This window comes from Emydura macquarii, unplaced genomic scaffold, assembly GCF_026122565.2.
Source record: "Emydura macquarii macquarii isolate MOO-44397 ecotype Brisbane River unplaced genomic scaffold, CSIRO-AGI_Emac_v2 contig_2988, whole genome shotgun sequence".
Lineage (NCBI taxonomy): Eukaryota > Metazoa > Chordata > Testudines > Chelidae > Emydura > Emydura macquarii.
In genome coordinates this window covers 1,500,702-1,528,392 of record NW_027133125.1, presented here as the reverse complement: position 1 = coordinate 1,528,392, position 27,691 = coordinate 1,500,702, and the positions used below count along the sequence as shown (strand labels likewise).

General features: G+C 42.7%; 1 protein-coding gene across 1 annotated transcript in view; it reads right to left on the bottom strand.

The window, feature by feature from the left end:
- Positions 1-27,691, bottom strand: part of CNTNAP5 (contactin associated protein family member 5) — a 385,501-nt gene that overhangs the window by 7,933 nt on the left and 349,877 nt on the right. The window contains exons 20-21 of the mRNA XM_067570074.1: positions 15,407-15,537; positions 13,502-13,586 (exon numbers count right to left, since the gene is read on the bottom strand). Coding sequence (XP_067426175.1) covers positions 13,502-13,586; positions 15,407-15,537 — 216 coding nt within the window. The remainder of the gene's footprint in view (positions 1-13,501; positions 13,587-15,406; positions 15,538-27,691) is intronic.

Here is a 27,691-nt window from a genome sequence, read left to right as displayed (position 1 = left end):
GAGGATAGCTAATGCTCCTGTGTGTGGGGATAGATTGCTATGCTACTGGAGACATTCACTTTACTTGGTGTGTAAAATTGAGACCCTTCAGACTTGTGGTCATTAAACTTCCTGTGACACTTTCTTGTAAAAATAAAGGTCACTAACATCAGTGTCCCAGTGACATACTAATTTGGTTAATTACATTATATCTGCTAAAAATCCCCCATGTAATTTCACTAAGATATTCGCTTTGTCCCCCTGCTCTTTCGTTTGCTTATGCATTGCGAAGCAGCTCAAATGTTCCACCCGAGAAGTGGCTGCCTTTCTGATTTATGGGTAAAGTGACCCCATCATTGGGTCATTTGGGCTTCAAGCTGCTTTATATGTTTAAGGTTTTACTTAAAATATCAGAGATGGATGAAGCAACAGCATTAAATAGTATTTATAGTGGAGAGTGCTAGTGAATCAGCAGATAAAAAAGTGTTGAAGTCATCATAAGAATCTTTAAAAAAATCAATAACTGAATGTAAACCTAACCCTCAATTTCAAGGGCAGTCAATGTAAATACATGAAAACCAGAATAACAAGAGAACAAGAACAATGCAAGATTAAGTGAGTGGTAAATCATGAATAGCTTGCAAGGAGTGGACACAGGAGTCCAGAAAGAAGGCAATCACATTAGTCCATAATTGGACTAACGAGCTCACGAAGCAGCAGAGAATGTTGAGTAATTGTTATTTTAAAAATATGGGATAAGTAAACATCATGAGAGTGAACAGCTAAATTACTTTAAAAGCTGAAAAAGACAACTAAAAAACAAACTTCTCACTGCAGACCCAGGAGTCCTGCAAGAGACTCAACCTCAGAGAACACAAGTGCAGCACAGTAATGTCAAAAGACAAAAAATTGAACTTCATATTCAATCTGGCTTAATTTACCAAGCCAATTAAACACTTGGCGAAATCATGGATTTTAACGTCAGAAGGGACCATTATGCTCATCTAGACTGACCCGCTGCGTAATGCGGGCCCTAGAATATTTCCCTCAACGATTCCTGCATTGTGCCCAATAACATGGAAAGAATCACAGAAATGTAGGGCTGGAAGGGACCACAACAGATAATATCATTCATTCTCCCATGCTGAGGCAGGACCAATTTGTGCCACCAATTTGTGGTTGAGTATCTTCTAGAATGCAATCTAGTCACGAGAGACTTCAAATGCCAGGGAGTCCACGACAACACTCAGTAAACTTGTTTTCATGGTTATTTACTCTCAACGTTACAGTGGTGTGCCTTATGTCTGATGTAACTATGGCTTTGCACTATCCATACTAGAATTCACACAATAGGGCAAATCCTGCAAACCCAAAATATACAGAACTGCCATTAGCTTCAGTGAAAAAGCTACATTCTGAGAGCTTTCCGGACTGAACTCAAAACTTAATAGTAAAGAAAACTATAATTCTGCAAGCATGATTTTTTGTCTGAGTGTTCTGTTTTTCAAATGTAATAGCCTTTTAGTGGCTAATCCAGTTGGGGCCTTAGTTTATTTAGTTATTTGAAATCAGAATTGTCATATAACATCTCTTAGGCTTTTTAAGCTACCATGAAACATAATTCAGTATCTATTGGGTTTCCCCTTTGGCAGGTGGAGAGTGAATGAAGCAACTCAGATACTATTAGCTCTGTGGGATATGAAATATCCACCTCTGATTTTAGAGATAGTGGACATTACCAAGCTCACCTATTCTTGCTTCTTTACTAAGATTTTTGCAACTCCCACAAAGATGGAAGATGCTGTAAATCATTGCTTTCAAAAGGTCCCCTTTAGAAATATACAACCAAAGCTTTCCTTCCCCTGATAGTCCCACCATCTGTTGTTACAGGCTTACTCATCGTAATTTATACAGATTCCGTGTCCCTGTCTGCACACACACTTTGGGAAAGGCCAGAGTGTAACTCCTGAAGGTTACAGATTGTATTCTACATCAGAGACAGATTTATTTCCATTGAGACAATTTTTGTTGTTGTTTTTCGAAACACCTCTCTTTTGGGGAAAACAGAATTTTCTTGCCATTTACACCTATGTTTTGATTGGGTCTGTTCTTGCACCTACATGATAGCTCCATGACAACTGCTCTAGTGACACCCTCTGCAGACTCAGGTGCTATTGCAGGCTTCCTGCCAGTCAGGAACTTTAGAGTAACCTCTCACACTTACACTTGGGGTTGCTAAGAAACAGCAATACTTAGGTTTGATGTGTTCCCAGGCAGAAATTCAGGCATAATTTTACTAAGCATTTCTTTTCTAAAGCCATTTTAGGAGCATGTCAGATAATGATCAACAATCGTAAGTGCCAAAGGATAACACGGAATTCAGTGTAGATTCTTGAGCCATTTGGCCAGTCTGTTAAATAAATAAACTACATTAAAAAACCACCCCACACTACATTAAAATAACGTTATGCAGCTTGCAAAGTCAAACACGTCAAAATTAAGGAAGTACCAGATTGACAGTTGTCCATGCAACCTTCATCTTGCTTTCTTGTGCATCCGTCCCATGTGTTGAATGTGGGTAGGGTGTCACATGGGAACAATGGTATGTGAGCATAAAATTAAAGACTTTACCATACTGCAAGTACATAAGGCCATATCACCTTGGTGTATGTGTTCCATCTGTGAATCCATTGGTAATACCAACCTGCATTAACTGCGAGCAGTTGGGGGAACTCAACTTGCCAAGTACTCTGCACACTGATAATACCCAGGAGCCAAAGAAGTAACTAGTATGTGAAACTGACTTCTTGGATTTTCATGCAGCCACAATCAACACCAGAACCAGAGCATACAGTAGCAGGATACATGAGAGGGATCAACAATTTTCTACTCATGATCACTGGTCCACAACTAGTCCTTGAAAGAGCTGCCTGGTCCAAACCCTAGCTGGCGCTGAGATGGCCTATTTAAATATGAAGTCACTCCGCTTACCACATTGTAGTTGTTGGCGTTTAGGTTTATTTATTTTTTCTTTAAAGCTTGTTACCCACACTTTGTGGGACTCATCCAGCTACCATCAACTTCACTGGGTATTGGATCAGGCCCTATATGATCCAAAAGAACTTGAAATCTGAACTGTCAACTGTTGGGGAGGGGAAATCAATCTCTAAATCTGACAGGTTTATGAGACATCAGCTAATACAATTATTTTATGCAGACAGGGAAAAATGCATGCTGGTAATCAGAATGACCTATTTTTAAGAGCCATTGTCTTGCAACACAAAAGGATAGCAACAAACGGGAAAGCTGGGACTGCCCGTTTTGCAATACTATAAACAACAAATTTCTAACACAGTAGACAAGATTTCAGACCTTGAACAACCATTGGTCTCACATTCAATGAGGCTTTTTTAATTTTATTTTTTTCCTTATATTGGTAAAAAATGTACATGGCCAGGCTCAGAGCTCTGAGCAGTATGAGTTTCAAATCCTAGAAAGTAAATAAAGGGGGATCACTGAGAACGAGAAAGTGGCTTAAGTGTGCTTCACTATCTTTGTGAAACGCCAGGCATTGCTGCAGTCAGAACTAAATGTTAATCTTATGCCTTTGATTTGGCTTTCCCCAGTAGGGCCAGATAGGCATGGAGCCATTGATCACTACTGGTTGAACCCTATGCTCTAGCCAGTTCTCTATGCATTTTATAGTCCATTCATCCAACCCATACTTCTTTAACTTGCTGATAAGAATACGGTGAGAGACCGTATCAAAAGCTTTGCTAAAGTCAAGGTATATCACGTTCACCGCTTTCCCCACATCCACAGAGCCAGTCACCTTTTCATAGAAAGCAATCAGGTTGGTCAGGCATGACTTTCCCTTGGTGAATCCATGCTGACTGTTCCTGATCACTTCCTCTCTTCCAAGTGCCTTAAAATGGATTCCTTGAGGACCTGTTCCATGATTTTTCCAGGGATTGAGGTGAGGCTGACCGGTCTGTAGTTCCCTGGATCCTCTTTCCTCCCTTTCTTGAAGATGGGCACTATATTTGCTTTTTTCCAGTCATCAGGGACCTCCCCCAATTACCATGAGCTTTCAAAGATGATAACCAAGTTTCCATGATACCATTATCAAAATCTTCATTTAGTGCCAGGAACTATTTCTCACCTTATTTTGTATTGAAATAATATTTACAAGTTAACAGAAAGGTCTGAAATCCATTTGAGGGCTTCAGGAGATGCACAGTGCAGCTTTGCTCTACAATTACTCCTGGAAATGAAAAGATGGGACCCTTGTTCACGACGTGTTTGACGTTTTGGAGGTCTCCACATTCACACTGGGGCAAATCCTTGATTCTCCATCTGTGCATCAGGTGCATGCATCTTCCATGTAACGTCCTAATACAGTTGATGGTTATCCATAGTCTTCGGCAGAGCAAGAAACCAAGTGGCTTGATGGTGGGATCATCTGTGCACTTGTTCTTTACATCAGAGCCTGCCCATTGCATCTTCTGGGTTGAAGTTGGATGACAAAAGAGCTTCTCTAGCTGTCCAGTATGGTTGGCAGGACTTAATGTGAGTGTGAGGCATGTGAACAAGGTTGACATGGAGCAGGAGCTTTTAGCTAGTGGGAGCTTTCTTGTACTCATGCAAGGTAGCTGTCTCTTGCCAGATGGTTGGAGGAAGGATGTTTGTGAGGACTGGGAGCCAAGGTAGTGGAGTGGTCATCCAGGGGCCAGTTACAAGTTTCTTAGCAGCATTTAACTGGATATTGATGTGGCCCATGGGTGAGCTTCTTCACCAAACAGGTGTGCAGTACGCAGCTGTGGAATAAACTAAAGCCAGCGTTGTCATTTGTAATGCTCAAGCATCACAACCCCAGCTACAACCTGCTTGTTTTTGGATATTATTAACGCAGCTCCTCATTTTATACCTCACCTGTTTCAGATGTTGTTGATAGGTAAGGCTGTGATTGAGAGTGACCCCTAGGTTGTGGGGGTTAGGATTGTGGGTGATTGCCTTGCCGCAGAAATGTACATTCATCATCCTCTGAGCTTCAGAATTGCTGAGATGGAAAGCTGACGACACCATTTTGATAGATTGGACTCAAACCGCCTGTACCAAAAGTAGTTTTCCATCCTTTTCAGATCAGCATTAGGAAGTGCCTTCTGCTTAGTTCATATATCTTAGTTTTTAGAGTTCTTGCATTTGTATATAAGTACTGGCAAATTATGTCAATATTCAGCTGTTGCTTTCATGTGTTTTATTTAAATGGAACTCTTTTGTTTGACTGTTTCTCAGTAGCACCTACTTGTAATTTACCATTTTCTTTCCTATCCTTTTTACTAGGTTATAGTTCCCCTTTAATAAATTCATCCTTAAGAGTTGTCTCTACCTGAACCATGTGCTCCTCTGCACTGTTGGCTTTCTCCCAACCTGTAGTTTAAAAAATCCGCTACAACCTTTTACATTTTACATGCCAACAATCTGGTTCCATTTTGATTTAGGTGGAGCCCATCCTTCCTGCATAGGCTACTCATTTCCTAAAAGTTTTTCCAGTTCCTAATAAACCTAAACCCCTCCTTCCTATACCATTGTCTCATCTGCAGTTCTGCCTGTCTTCCTGATCCTGTATGTGGAACTGAAAGCATTTCAGAGAATGCTACCATCGAAGTCCTGGACTTTAAGCTCTTATCTGGCAGACTAAATTTGGCCTCCAGGATCTCTCTCCTACTTTTTTCTGTGTCATTGTTACCTACAAGTACCATGACCACCAATCTTCCCCAGCATTGCACGTCTGACTAGATGTCTGATGAGATCTGTAACCTTTCCATCCAGCAGGCAATTTACCATATGGTTCCAGTCATCACAGACCCAACTATCTGTATTTCTAATGATCAAACCACCCATTACTATTACTTTTCTTCCTAATAACTGGGGATTCCCGCCCCTGGAGAGGTATCCTCAGTGAGAGAGGATACCAGGACATCATCTAGAAGGAGGGTCCCAACTATGGGATTGTTTCACTCTGCTCCAACTTGATGTTTTCCTTCCCCGAGGCTTTCATTCTCTTTAACAGCACAGTGCGGGGAGTGTGATTGGCCCAAGTTTAGAATATGGGTCATTTCCAAATTGTTTCTGATGATTTTGTTACAGCACTTTGTTATACATAAACAGTGTCATATGGACAAATGCATCCTAATGGATGTGCTATGACGTACGAAGACTCAACCAGAAATTTCCATCTAGGTCAACAGTTTTTAAGCTATTTTGTGGTTTACTATGATAAAGCAGAGACATTTATGGTGGTTCCTTTTCCTGGATTGTAACAAAGGCTAAATAATTTAAGAAACTAAATTGCAAGGTCTGCAGGGAAGAGATTATCTGTTACTATGTTTTGGACTGTGCAGCATCTAATAGAACCAGTTGTCTAGTCTCAGTTGCAGCTCTATTACAGTAATACAAATTAACAACAACAAGAAGACCGTCTCCAATCACAATGTCATCTTGGACCGAGAACTACAGATCATTGCCTGGCACTGCCACAAACTAGCTACAGATGAGAAGCATAGCACATGGCAGTGAGACTCTGCACTGGAGCACATAAGCCAGGGAGAACATCACAACCTGCTGTGCTTGTTTCCCAACAGAGGCACTCCGAAGTGCAGGAGTGGGTCCTCAAAGCGCTGCTGGAAATAAGTCTGCAATTACAAAATGCTCTTCAGAAGCAAAAGGGCTGATCTTTTTAAAAAAAAACAGGCTGAAATAACTTGGCCCTTTGAACGTAGACAATCAAGAAGGACTTGAAAAATTTTCCTAGTTTGTTCTCCATCCCTTTGAAAGTGTTTTTTCCCCCAATCATGTAATTAACGCTATTAATGTGTTGGAGACGTTGGATCAAAGGGACTTCCTTCTGAAGGTGAGATGAAGAGAAAGCGCGAACGCTCGTCGGTGTCCCTTTTATTCCCCCTATGCTGTTTTTAAAAGTCAGTTTCACGCTTGTGACAAGAGTCAACTCGACAGCACTGAAGATGAAAGTCCACTCTCTCTGGGCCTGCTTCTTCTCCCATTGGAGTCCATGGGAGTCCTGCCTTGCGTTTTACCAGGAGGGAGGGGTTGTCACTGGGTTCAATGAGAGCAGCTACAACACCTGTTTAAGTTCTCCCTGAGTGGGCTTTCACCCTGTACTGGATGGACCAAGGCTGGAGGCTGAAAGGGTCATTTAATCTCCAGGCTGATACTGTGCTTGGCCTCTTCTCTGAGCCAGTCAATAGAAAGGTGGCTTCGTGAGTGTTAAACCAAGAACATCACCTCATTTCATCTAGGAGGCTGTACAGCCTTGGCAAGGTTTCTTTTGGCCACTTACAAATGGGCTGGATTTGAATTAATAATGCAGAAGTGGTCTCAGTCCTGAATCCGTTGTAAAAATGTGCAACGAGGCGCCAGGCACTCTATGGTAATGCACCTAAATAGGCTGCTGTGTCCTGCCACAAAACCGAGAAGCGTTGCTGATATTGGGTTTGGCCTGGGAGCAAAGTTATGCACATCTTGGGCTAGATCCAAGCCTGCATAAAGGCAGTTTTGTAGACCCCGGCGCTCATGGGACAAATCTGCCTCAAAGCCAGCAAATAAAGTCAGAAGAGGGTTTTTCCTTCTTAGGACTATCTTTGGGTGCCACAGAGTCATTGTAGCTGTTTCTAGTCCACCCCACTCTGGACCTTCCTAGTGTAAGAGGCCAGACAGAAGTAGAAGGTGTAATGGGGCTATCAGACAGGTACCTTGAGAAAGGATACTGGGCACTTAGTGCAACTTAGAGCAGCCTTTGGCTCCAGAGCGGGATGGGGTCAGCTAATGTGACCTAACGGGTATATCTACACTGCAATAAGACACCTGCAGCTGGCCTGTGTCAGCTGGCTTGGACTGTGGGGCTATGAAATTGCTGGATCGATGGTCAGGGTTGGGCTGGAGCCCAGGCTCTGGGACCCTCCCCCTCCACTTCCGGGGTCCCAGAACCCCGGCTCCAGCCTGACCCTGAACATCTACACTGCAATTTCACAGCCCCGCAGCCTGAGATAATGGACACAGGCCAGCCGCAGGTGTTTTATCGCAGTGTAGACACAGCCAAAGGCACCACTGCCACCAGGCTTTCCAGGAGGCGCAAAGGACAGAAACAATGAGCTGGTCCCAAATGATGGAGCATTTCACCCAGTAGGCAGTGCCTGAGCGCTTTCAGCTCACTATGACTCGTATTCACCCACGCTAATCTGACACATGCATTTTTTTATATATATATTCTTAAAGAGCATCTATTAGCTAAAACCAGGCATCGCTTCAGGGTGTAACACGACATTTGTTAGATGTCAAAACCCATTTGTGACATCTGCATCGTAACGCTCCCCAACAGAGCCACCCCTCCTTGATTTTAACAGGGCGCACAATACGGTACATTGCGATAAGCCAAGAGGCAACTGAATCAACAAAATGGAGAGGCATCCATGGCTTACAACGGAATACATTCGTCTTTCAAGAGCAGACAGCTGCAATCGATTCAAACAACCACCATTCAGCCTAAAAATAAAGCTTCCAGAAGAAAGCTGAGGGGGAGGCAGGAATGTATCTGGTAGAGACAACGGAGACTTCGTTTGGATAGTGCTATCTTTAGGGAAGCAGAGTAAAGATTCTCTTTCAGGATTAAGACAAAACACCAGCTAAATTGCATGGCTGGAGGTGATGGCTGGGCGACCTCTGTGTCGCTCTGCAACGGACAGGATGACGTTACCTGCTGTCTGATGTGGGACCAATGGCAGAACTTCTGGCAACTCTCCTTATCCTCCCATTTCATCTTTAGCTGCTGCCATCTTACCCTCAACCAGTTCCTCTTTTATTCTGGATACCCAGATCCATCTTCAAAGCTGCTTTATTAAGCTGCTTGCAGCAAAAAGCAGCTGCAGGACTAAACTGCAACTCAGAGATTTTTTTTTCTCCTGATTGCTGTGGTGCTTCTGAGGAGGGGTGAAAAGACAGGAAAGGTAGGCAGCAAGAGGGAGAGGTTTTTAGGGGCAAGAAGACGATAGCTAAAAAAGAATAGAAGAAGGGTGAGGGTGTGGTTGTTGAGATGCAAAATAATTGATAGGGTCGCAGTTGTGCTGTGTGCATTCTTTGAAAGCTGTACTAAAATATTCAGTGATTGGAGGTTTTAATTCATTGAGAAACCTGTTGCCTCTTTGGCTACAAAAAAGGTGATCTCCCGTACATAATTATATGTCAGGCCTCTTCTTCATTTAAACCTCTCCTCACTTCTTTAGTGATGCCTTCCTACACCTATTTTCCCATTGGTGATGTCTCTGCACCTTCTGAAATAAACCTGCAGCTGACGTATGCCCCTATTTAATAAAATGTGCATCTGAATTAATTTGTGATCTATTAAGGGCAGGAACTCTATCATTTTACTGTAAATATTCTATAAACCAATCTGTTAATTTACAGTGCTATATAAATAACAACGATTTCACACCTCAAGCACAATGATTTTTCAACTAAACCTCCAGTTTGCTTGACATACATGGCCTGATTCAAAGCCCATTGAAGTCACTGGAAAGACTTTTCTCACATTCAATGGGCTTTGGATCTGGCGCTTAAAGAAAGAAGTGAATCCACGAAGGTGTACTGTGTTATGCGGGTTTTATCATCATGAATATGATGGTTGGAGGATTCACAAGTGGAGACACCAGAAGTTAAGATAGGTCATTCCATATGCTTGTAAAACCTTTGTAATATACAGTCTTCAGAACCTCCATCACACCCAGTCCAAGCTCCCTGCCCCAACTCTGATAATATTATATTACTGATAAAGTGATGGGGGAGCCAAAGAAGTAACTACATAGAAGGTTAGATACTATTCTCCCTGCAACTCAGATAGATTTACAGCACATATAAGAGCAAGAGCTAGGCTTGTAGCAGCATGCATGAAATGTTTTCCGATGATGGTTCACTTTTTTTTTTTTTAACATACTTGTGACATTTTTTCAGAAAGGGTCACGCCTTGGGGTCCCCGGAGACAAATAAATTGAATTAGGCTGGAAACATGAAGCCAGATCACTCCGAGTCTGGAGATAACTGCCACTTTTACATTTCATTGTTTTAAAGAGATTGTATACATGAGACATTACAGGGCTGAAAAGAAAATATAGTTAGACACAGCAGACCCATGTGTGAATTTGTAAAGTCAGGGAAAACTCAGATAAACAAATCTGACATGTTGGAATATGTGAGATCATCTCTTTCTAGACAGACTTGCACACACATAAATGAGTTCAATCCATGTGCAGGAGGCCAAAGGGAAGGGTGTGTCAGCTACTGACTAACACAGAGCATTGACCACACAGAAGGATGGTTTTCTAGTTCAGGTGCTGGACTGGGGCTCAGATCCGGGTTCCATGACAGCCCTTGACTTCCTGCATGGCCTTGGACAAGCCATTGGGGACCTGAACCTCCCCTGTGGAATCAATGAAAAGATTCCCATTGAGTCAATGAGCTTTGGATAAGTTCTGGGTCTCAGCTCTGTATTTATAAAACAGCAACTACAAAATATGGGGATGATCATACTTCCCTATCTCAGAGGGATGCTGTGAGGATAAATTCAATGAATGTTTGTGACGTGCTTGGATCGTATGGTATTAGGGGACATATAGGCACCATAGATGAATGGACAGACAGACAGACAGACAGGTTTAAATTTAAACTTAGCTTTCCAGACAAAGAAATACAGTGGAGTAGTATCCATAATCTTTAATGTATTTATCCCCACAACACCCATGAGGTAGAGAAATGCTATTATCCTCATTTTACAGCTAAGGAAGAGAGATACAGAGAGACTAAGTGATTTGCCCAGGGCCACAAAAGAAGTCTGTGGTGGGGCAGAAAATTGAGCCCCCGTCTCTTGAAACCAGGCTAGTACCCTTTGATTTAAACAGGATCGGGATTTCACCTTAGTAATGCGACACAAAAACCAAGGGCAAACACTAGAAAGGAGCTACAGCAATTCAGAAATAAATAAGTGGAAGTGGCTTTTGAACAAAGAAAGTGCAGCTGGAGAAGCCGCACTGTAATTTCAAAATCTCTTATTTCATAAAACTGTTATTTGCACAAGCTAAAGCCATGTTTATGTGGTTATCAAAGGATAATGTAACAAAAATCATTTTATTCTTTTACGACGCTCTCCTCAAAGCTCTCAGATGATTCTAAGCTAACAGGGAAGGGGGGGGGGGGGGGGAAGCACCAAAGGAAGAAGAAGAGGTGACATAAACATCTGGTTAGGCAGCAAAGAATCCAAGAGCTTGATTTACGGTGCTGAAGTGGAGCAGTGAGGAAACGGGGGGTCGAGCCTCGGCAGGCAGAAAGTCTGGGAAGAGAGGTTCAGAAGAGCACAGCACCCGTCGGTGCTCACTCTGGTACCTAAACAGCGGGTCAGATTTCCACAAGAGCTCTGCTTCCATTTAGGCTCCTAACAGGTCTTAATTAATGGAAGGTGTTGGGTTCTGAACGCTTCTGAACCTCCAGCCACTTCATTTAGGAACTGAGCACTTCTAAAAACCTGGACTCAGTTACGAGTGTTAAGCACTTTTGAAAATCTGGCCCCTGGATTACTGATCAAAGACAGTTAAATGGAGGTAAAAAAAAAATTCATATTTGAGTCCATTCTTATAGAGCACTAATATTTATCTGCCATTAGCTTACCTATAAATGCACACTCGTAAGGAAGCATTGGAAGCACTTTTATTCTAGACCCATAATCATCATCATCTCACTTATACAGGACCCGACATCCCTAAGTGATCGGGCCCAACCCTACATTACTCAAGAAAACCTCCGATTTGATGTCAATAGGATGTTTGTCAGAGTGGAGATCGCAGAATGGAGCTTCCACCCTTCTCATCGAAAGACAGCACCTGTGGGCTGAAACATGTCTGCTGTTTAACAGCGCACAATAGACCCCATACGACAGTTTAGGACCTGGATATGCAACTAAAAGAAAGGGGAGAAGTTTGGTTAAGGAAAATGTCATTTGAAACTGGATTTGGGAGGATGAAACAGGGCTCAGACTCTTGTTTAAATAACTGCTGGGCTTCTGTAGGCCATAATCTGAATGTTCTGTCCACAGCAGTCACTTCTCCCACAACTGGGGTAGGAAGGTTTCCAGCACTGGCAACGCTGCAGAACTTTAATGAAGAAAGGGAAGAATGATGTATCTAACTGAAGTGACAGGACAAGTGAGATAAACAGAAGAGGGATCTGTCCATTACACAAGCTGCCTGAAACCTCCATTCTTGTAACAAGCACAATAGGGTCTTCAGGAACCACTCAGAATAAGGAACTCTGTGTTTATGATTTGGCCGGAAGTAGATGCTCTCAGCATCACAAAATGGGCCCTTGCACAATTAGCTCATCACTGAGTCAGATGGAAGACCGCCAACTTCTGAGGCACCTAACCCAGCTCTGCAGAGGTTGGGTTGCTGTTGGGTGCCTTTTCTCACATACAGGCCAAGCCCTGGTTATAAGCAAAATATCACCACCTGTACTAGTACTACCTGGCAAAGAACGATACAGACTGTGCTGATGTTATTAGGTACAATTAATAGCTCACCAGTGGACACAAGTGAATATCTATTTTCTATGTCTTCCAAAAAGGCTTTCCATTCCATAACTTTTGGGTGACATTAGTGAACCTTTAAACGGCGGTGGTAAAATAGATTCAAACAGTAAGCACTCCAGATGGCAGGCCTGATTTGGATGGCCAGGTTTTCTGTGGGATCAGCAATAGCATTCTTCTGTCATTATAAAGAGACAATTAGGTTCTTATCAGGAATGAACAGGGTACTTATTTGACATAACATGGCCTACTTGACAACAGAAAAATAAGGGTTCTTTGTCCAAAGCTTCTGGCGGATTCTTCCTGGCCCTGAGATGGGTACGCAGTGTCAGAGGAGAGGGAATCAGAAGCCTTCCCCAGCTCACCTGGCCTGTGTCAATAGCAGACGTATTGCAGCCCCTGCACTGTATGAGAGCACAGGGACGTACCACTCAGCCATTAATTAGAAGAGTGTGGAGGGGGAGCATGGGCCCCAGAGAGGGAGGGGAGCCCACGTCTCTGCCTCGCCCTAACATGAGATAGTGGTACTGCCCCAGCCACATGGTGTAGTCAGTTGCGCACCACAGAAGGGTGTCAGTCAGGGCGTACTGAGCTTCAGGAACACCTCTGTGCTGCCAGGGGCCACTGGGTCTTCACACCACCCTTTTCTAGATGGCTCCATGAGAGGAAAGAGGCTAGCATTGCTCTCAGTGCAAACAACCAACAGTGCCAAAGTTTCCACCAACAAGCTTTTAATTTGGCTTCTGCTACTATGCAGATCACAGCTCTGGTATGGGTTTCAGCCCTCATGGGTTAAAAAACCTGACACTGCATTGCAAAGATATTCATAGAGACTTCATAGTACAATCAACAGACCAGCAAGTCATTGGCACAGCCTACCTGCAACCTTGCCCAAGGTCAGCGATTTGATGGCCTTGAAGTCAATGTCCGAGACGTTGTGCTTGACTTTGAGAACTTGATCAACCTGGAGCAGGTCAATAAAAACAGTTAATTATTGCAGCATGCAGAGACCCCTGAAGTATCTATAGACCAGCTCTACAGAAAAACTCCATACTGGATACAAATAATGCCTGCTTCCCACTGATCACAAAATGAATGTGCTTTAATTTTGCAGGAGAAGCTAACAGGTGCGTCAGAGTATTCATGCAGCAGGGCTTTAAAGAAACCTTTCCTGCAGGAAACTAAAAAATATTTGACAAGTGTTTACGCCCCATTGAGAATTCTCACCTGATCTCTGATTGCAACAAACAGGCAAACAAATGAAGCCTGGCTGGAATTGACTGTCAAGGATTAGCACTGCATGGAAAAAGCTGCAATATAAGGGGATAATATAAAATCAGCATGCGGGATAACTCCCCACTATTAATGTGATGTTTGCTTTAGACACAGGTCAAAATCAGGTCCGCCTCCTTTACGTGCAATATTAACTTTGGCAGTCCCTGTATATAGTTTTATGCCAATAAATTGAATCGGAAGAAAAAAAAGAAGCGTGATTCTCTCTCTCTCTTACACTGCATCTTCCTTACCACGCTCCTTCTCGCCTGTCTCTGCCTTCCCCTCTCTTCTAATTAATGACTGCCACAAAATAGCATTCAGCCCGAGCAAATAAGCAGAAGTTTGCCAAAGAGCTGTTGGAATTCCCCCGGGAATGAGAGCACAAGACATTGCTGTGAGCTCACTCCCCGTCCTTCCTTTGGGACGGCACAAGGTGACTTGTTCGCCCTAACGGAGCCTGGACTCAGTGTGGCTTCTTAAAGGGACAGTGAAAATTAGGTGTTTGGAGCATGGTTGGTCTTTGGGGTTTTGCTGAGGGAAGGTTGTCACAGCTGATGAGACAGACGCACACTAGAGGCTAAATTGTACAATCCGTACTAAAGTGAGCAATGGGCCGATTTATGTGATTGGTAACAGTCACACAGTCCAACTCTAACTGTCCTTCCTCCTCCTCATGTAGTCATACTATGGTCACATTCAACACACACACAAGCAATGAGATTCCCACATGCCTCTGTTCACCTTGGCCCTGTTGTTCAAATTATGCAATACAATGAGCTTGATAAGTTTATGGAAGGGATGGTCTGATGAGGTTGCTGACAATAGCATACAGCCCATCTGTGATGGCTATTATCTCCAGCGGCCAGATATGGGACACTAGATGGGGAAGGCTTTGAGTTGCTACAGAGAATTCTTTCCCAGATGTCTGGGGTCATGCTCAGGGACTAACTGATTGCCTTGTTTAGGATCAGGAAGGAATTTTCCCTCAGGTCAGACTGGCAGAGACCATGGGATTTTGTTTGTTTGGGGTTTTTTGCATTCCTCTGTGGTATGGATCACTTGCTGGTTTCAACTGGAGCAAATGGTTGATTCTCTGTAACAAAGTCTTTACATCAGGATTTGAGGACTTCAGTAACTCAGCCAGAGGTTATGGCCCTATTGCAGGAGTAGCTGGGTGAGGTTCAGTGATCACGATGGTCCCTCCTGGCCTTAAAGTCTCTGAGTCTAATGAGTTGCATCGTATGCCTCATTTCAGTTTATAATCAACAAAATCATTTGAAAATTCAGTCTGTAAAGAGCTATATTTTGCCAGCCTTGCTTATGTTGGGCCGGATTGTGAAACCTTTGCCCCTAACAGTGAGTTAGTATTTGAACAAGCTGTGTCATAAAGCCTTCGATGTAGGCCCATTGAAATCAACAGAACTGTTTGTGGAGTAAGGTACTAATTAACATTGGGCATGGGTGGTAAATCAGACCCTAAAAGTAAACCATGACTGGTAAGTTTGATACCTGAATCACAAGCTCTTTTCCTTCTCTGTCGATCTTCACGTGGTGTAATTCCCGGTTGGCAAGGTTTCCAGAGTCAATGGTGAAAACGAGGAAGCCATCCTTACTCAGCTTGTATCGGACTTGTAAGCTTCCTTAAAAGGAAAGCACATTTCCACCTATAAAACGTGTGTCCATAACTAAATGCCACCCAATAGCTTAGCACAATATGCAACATTCATATCTTTTTATAAAACCAGTGTCGCAAGTTTAAAGAAGTTAAAAAAGAAAAAGGATCAAACTTTAATGAAAATAATTTGTTGGAAGCTTTCTTCACACCAGCTTACAAACTCTATTGTGCAGAACTATAACTGAAATGATCAAGCAAATAACTATATTAAAGGAATGTGTGTGTCTCTCCACAGATCACATCTAACATTTGCACACAATATATGTTCTATATTAGACTCTTTTGTGTGAATGATCATTTCCACCAGAGGGCATACAGGTCTAGTGCTGTCTCATTACAGTATTATTTGTGGTGGGTTTTATTACTTTGCAAGAAGACAGTAAAGGGAAATGTAATGGACAGCGTAGCAGACAATGTATTGTGCTTTTATTCTAGAAAATGAGAATGGTTCCAATTCATCCAAACTTTTGGCATGTCTTTTTCAAACCCAAAAACCAAAGAAATTTTTCAGTGCTCTTTTGTAACAAAACATCATCTGTGGCTGCCCAGCACTTGTGAAAAACCAAGCAATAACAAACCCACATGAGCCCGTGGAAAGAAAGGAAACATATCACTTTCAATCTTTCCAGAAATGATTAAGGAAAAACAATATGGATTTAAAAGCACTGGGAAAAATGCGCTGACTGGATCCTTTTAAGCCTGTTTTATTGACAGGTGAAGAACAAGTCTTTCAGCATGTAATGAGGCAACAACAAGACACAACAAAATTCTGAAAACTTTTGGGCCTTTCTTGCATGTCAGAAATTGAAACACGCTGAACATTTCTGGTTCTACAGAGTTAAAAAAACAGGAAACAAACTTTTCCGTGGCTATTTTACTGCATTCATTTCAGGAGAATCTCAAAGGAGTAGGTAATAAACACATATATAATCCCACAATCCACTGGTCCTCATTTTGCTTTTTCCTCTTCTAAAAATCATCATAAACAACTATGATCTCCTTCCATTCCAATGTTTTTTTTTGCATTAGCTCCAAACATTGCATGCATCACTGGACTTTGGAGATGGACGCAGGTGAACTTGACTTGGAGGGGAACTGGCTGTCACTACGGGTTTATTCCACTCTTTCATGTCTACATTGTTTTAGAGCTTGCAGATCTAGTCCCCAGTCTGGCAAGTACTTCCTGGGTGAAATCTGCCCTTGTGCAACACAAGTCCTGTACACTGCTAAAGTCTTCAAAAGGCAGAGGCATGATGCAGGCCCTCTTCACAAGGGTGCACGTCACTCTGTGCTGAACTCCCACTGATTTCAGGAGGAGTTCTGTCAGGCTTGGGCCCAGAAATGTTTCAGAAAGAAGCTTCAGTGGAAGGAAAGTGTTTTCCTAACCTGCCAGGGCACACGAGCTCAGAGATGGGCATTGCCACAGCTCAGCCTATGCCAAGGAAGTCAACTCGCCGCAACGCTTTGGAGCAAGGAGTTAGCTGAGCACCCGAAGGCATGAGGGAAAGTGGAAAAGGCTACTGGGGATTGGTCCTTTCCCCAGTCCAAGGGCCTACAAGTTCAGATGGGGTTTTAATACAAGGAGAAAGTAAAGGATATGAGAGGCACAGTTTCGTAGATCTAGAGATGGAGCTCTCATCAGTGTCAACATAGAAATGTGTGGCTAGATCTAGTACATGGGTTTAAGATTGTTTAAGTACAATAAAGCATGACCAGATTCCGCACCCTTATTCACATTGAATAGACGCTTACCCTGTAAGGAGTCCCCCAACTCCAGTGCAACTCCTTTATATTCCCCGTTAAAACCTGCATTAAGCTGGAGCTAAGGCTGAGGGCACCTATCGGTAATGCAACACCAAGCGAGGACAGTGATTAGGGCATAATTACCGTAACACAGAAGGTGTGTCTACACTCCAGCTGAGAGGGAGCCTCCCAGCCCGGGCAGACAGACTCACGCTAGCAGGGCTCACGCTTGCATGCTAAAAATAGCCGTGTGGAGGTTGTGTCTCAGGCTGGAACTCAGCCTTTGTCTACACTACCAGTTTATGTCAGTATAACCATGTTTCTCAGGGGTGTTGTAAAACCACACCCCCGGAGCGACACAGTTGTAACAAATTAACCCCCGGTCTAGACGGCAATATGTTGACGAGAAGGCTTCTCCTGTCAACGTAGCTACCCCCACTTGGGGGGGTGGATTAAGAAGGTCTCCCATTGACGTATGTAGTGTCTTCACGAAGCGCTAGAGTGACGTGGCTGCATCGTGCAACCCTGCAAGTGCAAACTGAGGCTCTCAAGCCAAGCTGCACAACTGCAAAGCGCTGTCGACGTAGCTATTTTTAGAGTGCTAATGCAAGCTCTGCAGCCTGGGCCTGTCGACCTGGGCTGGGATGCTTGCTGCAGCAGGCTGTGTAGACAGACCTACAATTTCTTTGTACGTGAAAGTGCCTGTCTAGTTTACAGAGAAGTTATGAGACACAATTAATTAATGTTTGTTAAGTGGTCGGAGATGTCAGCTGAAAGGCTTTACTGTGTATATGGGCACAAAGATAGTAAACAGCACACTGTTGTGCTAAAAAGTGTTTCAGGAACAGTATTACATACAGAATTATAGGCTGGATTTTCTGTTGTTTAAACTAGCATTGCTCCATTGATTTCCACAGAGCTACACTGATTTACACAAGCTGATATTCTGGTACATTTGTTCTTTTTCTGAGATTGCATTAACAAAAATGTGTATACTCAATACCTGCCAAATTTCTTTATATAAAGATTGGGAAGGGATCAGTCACAGTAGCATTCTCAAATTATTAATTTTCTTTTAATTCCAGCTAAGAATTCTTTGGACTTCTGCTCTTCAAAACTATTGAATTGAACTAATGCCTTTTGCCGTGGGACAAATTTACATCAATATAAATCAGCAGTTTTACTGAGTGCTATAGAGTTGCTTTGGAATTGACACCAGCATAACTGAGAGCAGACTTTAGTCAGCAGCAAATCTTTTCATGCTGGCAGATTTACATAATCTTTTAGTTACCTTAAAATGTGTGATAGAAAGAGAAATGAATTAATTATTATTATTACGAAATCCTTTTGGTGTAACTTAAAATGTTGATGATCTGGTTGGTTGGAGTTGTCACTAACCACAAAAAAGGACCTGGACATAATTTAGGTTACTAAAATGTTTGCATCATTTCTATCTCACAATAGTAACTAAGTACTGTCTTGCTAAGAGGAATTAAGATAGAAGCGTACTGCTGTGACTGGGAACTTCACTGCAGTCATAGGTCGGTTTGTCATCCTGTCCTCAGCTTGCCATGTCTAAGCACGTGCAAAAGGCATGCAACATTACTCAAGCAATGTACTGCCTGTTCTGCCTTACTGCCTGTTCGTTATCCATAGAATTCCTGGGGACCATTGCTATTAGCTAAGCACAATGGAGGGACCATTCTGCCTCACTGGTCAGATTCTTGGTCTCGCTGTGGTGAAGTGGACTGATGAAATTCTCTGATACTCAGGAAGTCTGACTGGATCATCACAATGCTCCCTTCTGGCCTTAAAATATAAGGCTAGTCTCCAGCAATGCAAAGCGGCTATAAACACAGCTAAAATGATCACCTGGGAAATCCTTGGGGGGGTGTAGAGCCAGCATAGCAGCATTTACCTCACTCCCATCACTCCTTCTGGCTCCTGCGTTGGGGGTGTGGCTGCAGGGAAGGGGACATGGCCAAGGTATCCTTACATCTTGGTGATCCCCGGCTGCTAAAACACCCCCGTGGGCTACTCTAATCTACAATGGGGACAGCCCCAGCCCCAGGATTGGAGGAACATAAAAGGTAGCTTAAAACCACCTATACCGACCCTGTGCTCCTGTGTCTCTGTAACAATCATCATCTGCTGTTCAGAGATCTCTCGGCGTACTCCACAAAGAGTACGATTACTAACTGACACAAATTGCATGGCACAAACAAACATCCCTGCCATAATGTTAACCACTATGACATGGCCCATATGCTGGGTTTTTGGTTAACTCTATCAACAGGATAGTTATTTTTCTGCTGTCTGTGTACAGTAGGTATCAGCAGCGCCAGCTGTGTGCGTTTCCACAAATACAAGCATAAGTGATGGTCAGTTACAGATGATTTCTTTAAAAAGCAGCACAACAAGCACATGTGCATTTGGCGAGCACTTGTATTATTGCAGTGATCCACAGGAGGCTATTTTAATTCAAGGTTACAACCTAGGGGATGTGCTTGCAAACCTCCTATTAATGTTAACGGGAGCTAGGAGGAAACAATACCCTTTGACAGACCTCATCAGAGCTACGAGAATGGGCTGCTATAGTCTGCTATGGATGGTGAGAACAAAAATAAATAATCAATATAAACTCAATTCTGCTCCACATGAAGTCAATGGCAAAGCCCCCATTCGCGTCAACGGGGAAAAGATCACACCAGATGGGCCTCATTTCAATCTCAAATACATTGATATAAATCAAGAGTAATTCCATCCAAGCCAGCGGGAGCTGCAGATGCTCAGCCGTTCTGGAAGACAGGTCCTTATTTAGGTGCCTAAACATAGATTTAAGGGTAACATTTCAGAAGTGCCAAGGTGACTTAGGTACCTAAGTCCCACTGACTGTCAGTGAGACGTGGGTTCCTAAATCACTTAAGCACATTTGAAAATTTTATTCAGAGTAGTCTTAGTGTAGGCACACAAGTCTGAAAATGCTGGCCTTGTCTTTAAGGTCTCCTCACACAATGACCTGCGTGGTAGTCAATTTGGAATTCAAACCTGCTGTTCTAGGGAGTCTGGGAAGAGCTTCCTTAACCCACTGTTTACTTCTTAAACTGGGTGGTTCCTGAATATACCACCCATGGCATTAAGAACATGAGAATGGCCATATTGGGGCAGCCCAATGGTCCATGTAGCCCAGTATCCTGTCTTCCAACGGTAGCCAGTGCCAGATGCTCCAGAGGGAATGAACAGAACAGGGCAATTATCAAGTGATCCATCCCTGTCATCCAATCTCAGATTCTGGCAATCAGATACTAGGGACACCCAGAGCGTGGGGTTGCCTCCCTGACCATCTTGGCTAATAGCCATTGACGGACCTCTCCTCCATGAACTTATCAAATTCTTTTTTGAACCCTGTCATAGTTTTGGCCTTCACAGCATCTCCTGGCAAGGAGTTCCACAGAATAACTATGCACTGTGAAAAGTAGTACTTCCTTTTGTTCGTTTCAGAGCCCTTCCACTTTGAGAACCTAGAAATAGGGGGGTGGGTTGATGGCACCATTCATAAAAATTATTGGGACTTACTGGCTTAGACCATTATTGGGACTCACTGGCTTAGACCATTCAAGTGACCACACGTTCCCAAGTTTCCCAAGTGAAACTCCTGACAGACCCTTTATACATAAAACAGTTGAACAGAGAATGACTTTGGCAGACTATTAAACTAGTGACCATGCTGCCTTGATATTTCCACAGCATGCATACAAGCAGTAGTTAGGAGAGAAAATAATTAGGGAAGCTGTTGATTAAACAAGGGGAAATAACATTAGGGAGGCTATTAATAATCTTATGCACTCAAAATCGGCTATAAAAAATTGTGTATGGAAAGCCCTTTGCAATGATTTAGGTGAAATTTTCATTCTGTTAATTCCAGATCACATGGTGCTAGAGGACTGTTTTCAGTGCCATTCCCCACAAAATCGCTCCCTGGCAGCTTGCAGAATCCTGGTGCTGCAGAACTTCCCCTTTATAGCTTGAATATTTAAAAATGAACGACCTCTCTGTTTGTAACAGCTGGGTGGGAAATCTGCTCCCTAATTAGCAACCTCTCCCAAGGGACATTTACTCAATAAATTTACTGCTCATAGGATGTGCAGCTGGTGTTACGAAATAACAGGACCCATCTTCTTAATTGTCCAGTAGCTTTTAACTAAGGAATTTTTTTGAGCATTTTTGGGAAGAAGGAGAAAAAATGACTCTTGCTGTTTGTGTTACACATGGGGAAAATGGAGAGGAGTGATTGCTGATTCTGTTTTCCTGTGGTATCCTGCTGCTACTGCTCAGCTATTTTTTGTGGTGTTGTCTTAAAGCAGAGCACTAGTTATTAAATCTTAAAATAGATACAGACTGCGAGTAATTAGAGCTATGAATTGTGAATCCTAATTTGAAATTCAGATGCCCCCTTCTCCAAAGCTTGGCACATTTAGAACTAGGGGTCAGGTTTGGCCTTTCCAAAAGAATAACAGCAATGTATAATTATTTACGGATTATTGTATTTATTTTGATTTATAGGAAATAATTGAAAAGTGCCCACTTTACGCTCTAGGGGCCAGGATTACAAAGACATTTAGGTGCCTAAACATGCAGAGAGGTGCGCCCAGTGGGATTTGCAGCAATGCCTAAGAAGGTCAGGTACCAGATTCCCATTTAAAGTCAATAAACCTGGCAGCCCGTCAGCCAGAAATGAAAAGAACGCTCACATACAAGGGAGAAAAGTGAAGTAGCCGCTGCTTATCAGTTCAAAGCCAGAAAATAATTAACCAAAGGTAAAACTAAAGAATAAATAATGACCCCTGCCTATATGGGCCCAAAGCCCCGACCCCAACCTGCAAATACTTACGCAGCTCTGTAACTTTACTCACATGAGCAGTTCCATCGATCTCAATAGGAATATTCACACGAGTAAAGTTACTCAGACGAGCGCTTGCAGCTTTGGGCCCATGATGTGTAACAGAACCGAGCCATGAATGCGCTCGAAGCTTTGGAACGTTCGAACAAGTAAATCCGAGAGAGATTAGGTTAGTGGGCAAGGGATGAGGTTAGCTTGAGATAAATTGCAGACATGGGACCGACATACTTACCACATTTCTATGCAGTTTATCACGTAAGCATCACTATCACATATGGGGTGTGTACACATGTACAAAACACAGTGTTGCCCAGTGGCTAGAGCACTGGGCAGAGGCTGAGGAGCTCTGGGTTCTGGTCTTGGCATCACACTGCGTTGCTGAGTGCTGTTGGGCAAGACATGTCCCCTCCCTGAGCCTCAGTTTCCCCATCAGTAAAATGGGGATAATGATCTCAATTTCCTTTGTAAAGTGCTTTGAGATCTATGGATAAGACTTCTATATAAAAGCGTGAGATTGTTGTTGTTATTATTATATCTATATACATATATATTTCTATTCAGCGAATTAACAGAGCCGTTGTTGCTTTCAAACAGGGATGCAATTTTAAGGATATTCTCCAGCAGGTGACTCAATCTGATGAGGCAGAGCAGAACTGAAGGGATCAACTTCACCAATTAAAACTCCCAGGAGCCACAGAAACATGCTTTCAAATGACAAGGTTGATTCCTTCATGTCTTACCCTGCAACAGCAAACTGCTTTGTGCTTACACATTCTTTGTTTTTCCTTTTAATTCCACTTAAGATTTTTTTTTTTTAAATATGCATATGAGTAATACTGGGGATGATGCTGAAGTCCCTACACCGTTAAAATACTCATTGTATGCAATGAGTCTTTCCAAGGACATTAATAGGAGTTAGATCAGACGGGTGTTTTACTTATTTTTGTATTTAGATATTTTGACTTGCACGTCTTTGATCTTACATGGAGATTTCACTTGAAGTCTCAAGTAGTAGAATGTTTGCTAAAGGAATCTGTTTATTCTCTCCCACATGAACGCAGTGTAAAATTTCACCCAATTACAGCATATTTCACAAATCATGCCTAATCACTAGCCTTACATTAATGACTCATGGGGAGAATGGGCAAAGGTCCTAGTTAGAGGAGACTGGGGGAGTTGCATTTACTTCAGTTCAAAGGAATAAATCCACCTGCGGATCTGGCCTGTTATTTTCACACTCAAGCTATTATCTTTCATCCATTCTAGTTTCAGTCTCCACAACACAGTCACCAGTCCAACCAGGGATTTGCGTCACAGTAACCTAACAACTAATAATGTTCAGAAATGAGATCATGACCGACTATGAACCGAATGGGTTGGTGAGATGATACAATCTATTTGTATGATTCATTATGTCTTTTGACCAACAGATGAAGCATCTAATTTTAAAATAAAAATAATATGTCTATTTTCTCCAACTATTTAGTTCATAAGCTGGCTTCAAAATTGATCTTAATAAGTTTATGGAGGGGGTGGTATGATCGGACAGCCTAATTTGACAATTAACTGATCTTTGATCACTAGCGATAAATATGCCCAATGGTCTGTGATGGGATCTTAGATGGGGTGGGTTCTGAATTACTACAGAGAATCTCTCCAGGTGTCTGGCTGGTGAGCCTTGCCTACATGCTCAGGGTTTAGCTGATCACCATATTTGGGGTCGAGAAGGAATTTTCCTCCAGGGCAGAATGGCATAGGCCCAGGGGTTTTTTTCGCCTTCCTCTGCAGCATGGGGCATGGGTCACTTGCTGGTGGATTCTCTGTAACTTGTGGTCTTTAAACCATGATTTGAGGACTTCAGTAACTCAGTCATAGGTTAGGGGTCTATTACAGGAGTGGGTGGGTGAGGTTCTATGGCTTATGATGTGCAGGAGGTCAGACTAGATGATCATATTGGTCCCTTCTGACCTTAAAGTCTATGAGTCTATAATAAAGACAGTGTGGGGTGCATTGCCTGTGAATGGCTTGTCTTAAGTTAATAGTCCTTGCTTGTGTCATGGTCCAGAAACACCACCCAGCTGGTCATGAATCCCCGTGGCAATGGCCTGTGCCTCTCATCATCAGGTGGTTCTGAATATTGCCTAATGTTTCAATGGCTTTGCTGGCTCTGATGCTTGGACAAATCGAACACTCACATCAGCAATGATGGCTTGATTCTTGACTTACAAAGATCAGACATTTATTGCAAGCCTCAGAGCAGACTTCGAGTTCCACAGGCATGAGCAAACCCACGGCATGCAAGAATAGCTTGTTTATGTGTTTCAAAGCCGTTGGTCATCAGATTAACAGTAATCACCAGAGAAGGGATGGCATCATTAAGAGCAGAACTCAGGAGGTCTGGGTTCGATTCCTGGCTCGACTGAAGACTTTGTGCTTAACATCAAATAAGTCACTTAATCGCGCTCTGCCACAGTTCCCTGTCTGTAAAATGGGGACCTGATCTCATTTGAGGATCAAGGTTCTACCATACTACAAATAAATAATAGTAATAATATGACACCCATATAATGGTTTCATCATGACAACATTTTTTGTCACAAAATCTATGCCAATATCCATTTCAGAGGAAAGATTTCCATATGTCTGTACTTTGTAAATTTCTTTTCCCTAGTCGGATCTTATAGAGATCAACTTATCCCCACTATCTTGCCAAATTTTGCATTTTGCAACCTTCACTTATTTGCCTCTAAACACTCTTACAAACTTTCCAGTTGTATCATGCTAAAAAGTATCATTATTTGTTGCCAAAGATTTTGGTGTAAAGGGCTTCTGTGGGTGTTTGTTTATTTTATTTTATTTTTTTTTTGTCTGTTTGGCCTTTCCATACGTGTATCTAGATGTAAGAAGTCTGTAAATGTCACTTCAAATCTAAGAACTTCCACACAACTCTTTTTGCCTTGCTGGCTGAGGTCAGCTCCTCAAAAATTCTAGTAACAAGACAACAAATGACCTAGGCGTGTATTTTTAGCCTTGTCGATCTCAAGATATTAGCGAAGTAAGCTCCCCACAGATCAGGCCACATCGACTCAAAGCAGCACCAGACCCTGCCAGAGCAGCGAATGCAAAACTTGCAGCCATATCTCCACTGCTACGGTGATCAATACCTATCCCAACACACCTTTCAGGATTCATGGGTTCTAAACGTGTTTATCCCAATATGTGGTGTATCTCCTCCCGTGCACTAAATGCTCCAGCAATAACTATATGGGTGAAACCAGACAATCGCTCCACTCTCAGATGAACTCACACAGAAAAATGACGAAAGACAAAATCAACGTATCACCTGTGGGTGAACATTTTTCACCGAGCGATCGCTCTATATCTGACCTATCAGCCCTCATCCTCGAAGGAAGCCTGCACAACGTTTTCAAAAGGTGAGCCTGGGAGTTTAAATGTATTACTCTGCCAGACACTAAAAAGCATGGACTGAACAGAGACACTGGATGTATGGCTTCTTACAACAATCTGTAACCCATTAATCCCCTCTGTTTGTCCTATAACTGCAGAGGTGTTAATGGGCCACTCTACCTTGAATGGTCCCTTACAATATGCGCTAACTGCTTACACTAACCAATCTGTTCTACCTGGCATTTGGCTGTGTCACCAGGAGTGCCTGTCTCAGACCTGAAGAAGACCTCTATGTGGCTTGAAAGCTTGTCTCTGTCACCAAAAAGACATTGGTCCAATAAAATACGTTACCTCACCCACCTTGTCTTGACAAATGACCTGTCATTTGCAATATACTGGCCAGAGAGGATATATAGAAAACTGTCCTCTATTGGCTGAACTATAGATGATAAAAGCCTGCTGCTTGCAACAGCTAATGATGATTCTGTTTTCAGCTCAGAATCAGGTACTAGAGGCTTCTTTGTTTGCAGCCAATGGCCCTGGGTTTTTTCCCAGATGCCAATATGCTCAATGTCAGTCTGTATGTATGCAGCACACAGATTAGTTCCAAACAGCTGCTCTCTTTTCCCCACCTTATATATCCAATTACAGTCCTCTCACTGTTCCCTTTGGGTCTCCTGTGCATCTGTTGACCGCTCAGTAACCAGAAGTGTTCTGAATGTTTAAAATATCTCCATGAACTGAGCTAATGAAACCAGCCTCGCATCTCCTTCCCTTTGGATAGCAAAAAAGAAATCTGTCAAACAGAGTTCTTGGCTGAATGCTTTTGGCTGCTTCTCCTTTAAGGCTCACATGCTCAGAAGTTTAGAAGACCATAAGCTGAAGCAAATCCTATTTGGATGCCTGCTAGTCAAATCCACCTACTGCCTCCAGGATGTGCTTAGTCATGCTGGATTTGAATAGAAAACTTGTCAACATCTCGATTTTCTACATATATTCAAGGGCATTCCCTGCACCATCACAAGTTCCATGTTGTGTGGTGTGGTTAAGTCAGGGAGACTTCATAGGTTACATAGTTATATCATAAGACAGGGATTCTTAAGTTCTCTCATGGCATGGACCACATTTACACAGAGAAATTGGTTACTGTATCTCCAACCTTAATGGTCCTGATTCCCCTCTCTTTTCCCTCTCACTTGGATCACCTCACCTCCCATTTACAGGTCCCTGCATGGCCTCCCTTTCCATTCATGATTGCACTGTGTGATTACACCCTTACACCTACTAGAGAGAACATCATTTTCCTGTGTTAACCACAACAATGACTTGCACGAGAAAACAATATCTGGAAAGTATTCATGTATGTCCATGGGATTCAGCAGCTAGAAACAAGGAGTCGTCGCCGGTGCCGTGGTTCAGCCAGCTCTTCCATGGACAATCAGCAAGTGCTCTTCAGTCAGCCATAGCCCACTGTCGGAGACCCACGGCCCTAAACAAAACCCTGGCCCATATGCCCCAATTTGACCTCTTCCCTCTACTCCTGGCCAGTTAAATACACCCTGTCATGACCCTGTCTCCTGCTGTACTGTCCTAAGCTCCATGAAGTGTTTCCCTGAGCTGCAAATTCAGTGGTGGACAAAATGCATTCTGTATCTAATTTGTAAAGACCATTGAAATCCTTTAGGCTAATAGGAACTATTGCCATTTAAGTATATTGCGTTAGCATATAACTTATTAGGGTCCAATTCTACCACTTATTTCATAGTACCTTACTCCAAGCATGACTCACAGAGTGATGTGACTCAGTGAGAGTGTTGGTTGTCCTCAATATGAGAGACAATGAGGATTGAGCAATGTGGACTGAGGCAGAGGTGGGAAGCTCAGTAATCTGTGAAGAAAGGTTTTTTTTTCTTTCTTTCTTTATGTGTGTGTGTGCATGTGCACGCATGAGAGCTTATTTTAATTTTGCCCTCAATTTACTGCCTTTGTCTGGCTTAAGAAAGATAAAGACTTTGCTTTTGTTAAGAAAAGATGTTCCAGGTTCAACTAAATACGTTTGCAAGGTAAG